The sequence below is a fragment of the Gekko japonicus genome, unplaced genomic scaffold (genome assembly GCF_001447785.1).
Source record: "Gekko japonicus isolate JY-2015 unplaced genomic scaffold, Gekko_japonicus_V1.1 scaffold1792, whole genome shotgun sequence".
Taxonomy (NCBI): domain Eukaryota; kingdom Metazoa; phylum Chordata; class Lepidosauria; order Squamata; family Gekkonidae; genus Gekko; species Gekko japonicus.
The window spans coordinates 383,917-388,123 of record NW_015175413.1 but is presented as its reverse complement, the minus strand read 5'-3'; the positions used below and the strand labels follow the sequence as shown (position 1 = coordinate 388,123).

The 4,207-nt window shown below is 46.2% G+C and overlaps 1 protein-coding gene across 1 annotated transcript in view; it reads left to right on the top strand.

Annotated features, from left to right (window-relative positions):
* Positions 1-2,516: 2,516 nt before the first annotated feature.
* LSP1 (lymphocyte-specific protein 1) overlaps positions 2,517-4,207 on the top strand; it is a 138,192-nt gene continuing 136,501 nt past the window's right edge. Inside the window, exon 1 of the mRNA XM_015425762.1 lies at positions 2,517-2,681. Coding sequence (XP_015281248.1) covers positions 2,602-2,681 — 80 coding nt within the window. The 5' untranslated portion in view covers positions 2,517-2,601. The remainder of the gene's footprint in view (positions 2,682-4,207) is intronic.

Below are 4,207 nucleotides of genomic sequence, written 5' to 3'. Positions count from 1 at the left end.
ACAAAAATGATGTAAGCTGCTTTGGTCCCCACTGCAGAGACAGACTGTACTATTTCTCCTGGGGAACCATCGTCGCCAATCTCCAGGTGAGGGCTGGATACCACTCAGAATTACAACTACTCTCCAGATGATAGAGATCTGTTCCCCTGGAGAAAATGGTGGACTCTGTGTCATTATACCCTGCTGAGGTCACCAAAGCAAATTGACACTGAGTGCCCAAGGCCAGGGCACCCATGCAGAGCCTCTTTCTAGTCTCATTGTATTTATTTCCACAACGGGCCTTATTTCTAGTAAGATATAATTTCTAAAATGAGCAATGTTGTCTGTCCTCAGAACTGTTCCTGATAGATTGTTCCAGAATTTCCCATTTGGATATGAAATTTTCTTCTTTAATAACTAGTTTGATACTCATCAGTATACTACAGTCTGGCATAGAAGAACACCGTATTTCCATTACAACAGCATTGTTGAAACATGCTGGGGCTGAAAGGAACACTACCCTTTCCCCAAAATGACAGCAGCTGCTTCTCTTCCTCCTCATGGTGTTTGTGCTGATGTTTTGCACAGGGCCAACGTGGTCACAGAGGCTGAAGACAAGTCTCAGAAGTGCAATCTGAGAGATCTCCTGCCTCCTTAAATCTTCTGACCTGAGCCAGCCTTTGCGGACTCTTCTGAGGATCAAGTTAGCCCTTATCGTCAAGGCCCAGATTGTGTCCGTACAGAGATGGAAGATGGAAGATGAAAAAGTAGCTGCAGTAGAGGAAGGGGCAGTCCCAACAAGAGGCAGAAGTAAATGACTGTTGAATCCTATTGGTCAATCACCTCACCCAGTCTATCCCACTATGATGAAGGAATCAACATCTCTCTCTAGACGTGCTGCCTTCACTGGTGTCACTGGCTCTTCCAGTCTATGAGCACCTCTTGCAGTCTTACTCTGCAACACACCAGACAGAGAGGCTATGGCCATTTTATAGCCATTAGGACCAATGCTCCCTCTAAGCTGTGAAGTCTTGTGAGCAAGAATTCTACTTTGTGGGATACTGGCATTAAAGTTGTGAGCCAGCGATTTGGTTGCTGCATACTTTAGTTTGCTCTGGAGCCATCCTTCCTGAGCTAAGGCAAAAATCTGTGAGCTGGAGGCTACAAAACTGTGAGCTAGCTCACACTAATTCAGCTTAGAGGGAACACTGATTCTCTGATACAGATTTAGGACAGTTCTGGAAGGGCAGCTGTGTTCTGTCTGAGCAGCAAAACGAAAGTCCATTAGCATTGTACACACTAACAAAACTGGTTCTAGCATAAGCTGTTGTGAGTTAGAGCTCTCTTTATCAGGTGCATGTTCAGGGGCGGATGAAGGCTCACTGGTGCCCGAACCACTGACCCATTTTGGTGCCCCCCTCCTTTCCACACTGACACAGTCCATTTTAGTGGTTGACCTGTCTGACCAGATATACAATGCAGGTTGCAGCAATACAAAAATTTATTCATAGGATAACACAATATACTGTACAAATTAAGTTTTCACCCTTTCCCCAACTTTGTGGCGCTCCCTTTGGCCCTGGTGCCTTAAGCACCTGCTTAGTCTGCTTCATAGTTAATCTGCCCCTGTGCCATTAAGTCACAACTCCTCAAGGAATTTTCAAGGCAAGGGCTGAGTGGAAGTTGCCTCCGTCCACATAGTGAGTCCAGCCTTCCTTGGTGGTCTCCCATCCAAGTACTAACCATGGCCAACCTTGCTTAGCTTCCAAGCTCTGACGAAATCAGACTCATCCGGGCTATTCAGACTGCTATATGGCCATAGGAAACGTTGATTTATCTATTTGTCTGTCTCATCTATGAATAGCAGATATCTGCTGTGGACGAACAAATCGTGCACCATATGAAGTCAGCTCTGATTCACAAAAGCTTGTACTAGAATATCTGAAGTGTGCCTGCACACAAAAGCTTATACCTTGAACAAAACTTTTGTTGGTCTTAAAGGTGCCACTGGACTCAGACTTTGTTCTTAGGATAGATGTTGTTACTCTATCAAGTGCCACTGGATTCCTGTTTTTACTTCTAGCGTTCTTTTTGTGTGGCTCTGAACTTTGCACTCCTTTCCATCTCTTCAGGTTATCTTGCTTGTACATACTTGCTTGAGCTGTGTTGCAACTGCCCAGCCTTCGGGCCCTGTTATTTGCCTTAAGGCTCCTGACATAGACAAAACATAGATAAGGCTAGAAACCAAAAAGTGAGGTAACCATACATGGGAGTTCTGAGGCTATTGATGCAACGTTTGTGAGATACAGCTTGACTTGGGACAAAGAGTTCTCTGTGAGCCGCTTTTATTCACTGTATCCCTTGTGGCCTCCACCACTGCCTCCTGATTTGGGGGGGGGGGTTAGTTTTACTCTTAAGATTTGTGTGTGTGCGTGCGTGTGCACGTCTTTCTGACTAAAAAACAAACCCACACCCTCAGCCCCTCATGGTTTCCGGTGCTGCTTGCCTTAGAGTCAATACAGGAAGAGTGGGGAGAGAGCAATAGCACACTTACTGCTCTTACAAAACAGTTTGCAATTGAAAATTGAATTGACTAAACCGCTTTCTTACCAAGGGAAGAAAATGGCCGATGCAGAGGAATGTCTGAGAGATCTCGAGAGTGACACGGGGGTGGAGGAAGGTGTCCCAGAGGAGACGCAAAGGTGAGTGGCTCAGCTTGATTCTACATTTCGGTATCTAATGCTCCCAAAAGTGGCTTTATAGTTTAAAGGTGGGGGGAAATAAAAAAGAGGACTGGGTAGAAAGAGACATCTGGAAACTCTTATTGTAATCCCATTGGACCATTTGTAGACTCTCTCACAGATGTGGTATTCAGCCATTGCCACTGATGTTAAGCTTACTTTTAGTGTAGTAGGTAAAAGTATGAGACGGGAACCCATTGAAACCTTCCCTCAGTCATGGGGTCATGGAATTGTCTTAGAGAAGCCACCATCTTTCAGTCCCCCCCCACACTACTTACATTAAGATAACGGAGACATACAACATGGTGGAGCTAAAGCAATGCTCCCTCTAAGCTGTGGAGTCTTGTGACCGAAAATTCTACTTGGTGAGCGACTGGCATTAAAGCTGTGAGCGAGCAATTTGGCTACTGCATACATTAGTTTGCCCTGGAGCCATCCTTCCTGAGGTGAAGGCAAAAATGTGCGAGCTGGAGGCGAAAAAACTTAGAGGGAACACTGGTTACAAGGATGGTGCAGTGGTTAAATGTGAGCCAGTTTGGTGAAGTGGTTAAATGTGTGGACGCTAATCTGGGAGAACTGAGTTTGATTCCCCACTCCTCCGTTTGCACCTGGCTGGATGGCCTTGGGCAAGCCGTAGCTCTGATAAGAGCTGTTCTTGAAAAAAGACCAGTTTCTGTCAAGAGTTCTCTCAGCCCCACCTACCTCACAGGGTGTCTGTGGTGGGGAGGGGAAGGGAAAGGAGTTTGTAAGCTGCTCTTAGACTCCCTTGGGTAGTGAAGGGCGGGGTATGAATCCAATCTTTTCTTCTTCTACCTCACAGGGTGTCTGTTTTGGGGAGGGGAAGGGAAAGGAGTTTGTAAGCCGCTCTGAGACTCCTTTGGGTAGTGAAGGGCGGGGTATAAATCCAATCTCTTCTTCTTCTACCTCACAGGGTGTCTGTTTTGGGGAGGGGAAGGGAAAGGAGTTTGTAAGCCGCTCTGAGACTCCGGGGAAGGGAAAGGAGTTCGTAAGCCGCTCTGAGACTCCTTTGGGTAGTGAAGGGGGGGTATAAATCCAATCTCTTATTCTTATTCTTATTAAAACAATAGATGAAATGCCTTGAACATTCCATGGCATAATATACATGCTGTTAGCCATGATGGTAGTAGATCTGTGCATTGGAAAGTAAGGTGGGGTTGGGGGTCCAATATAGGGAGCAAATCAAGCACGGGGAGAGGAGTGCAGAATTCTTCCCTCTTTCTGCTAGGGTTGCCACCTCTGGTCTGGAAAATACCTGGAGATTTGGGGGGTAGATCCTGAGCAATGTTCCCTCTAAGCTGCGGAGTCTTGTGAGCAAAAATCCTACTTGGTGAGCCGCTGGCCTTAAAGTTGTGAGCGAGGCATTTGGATACTGCATAAATCAGTTTGCTCTGGAGCCCCATCCCTCCTGAGCGAAGACAAAAATGTGTGAGCTGGAGGCTAAAAAACTGTGAGCTGGCTCACACTCA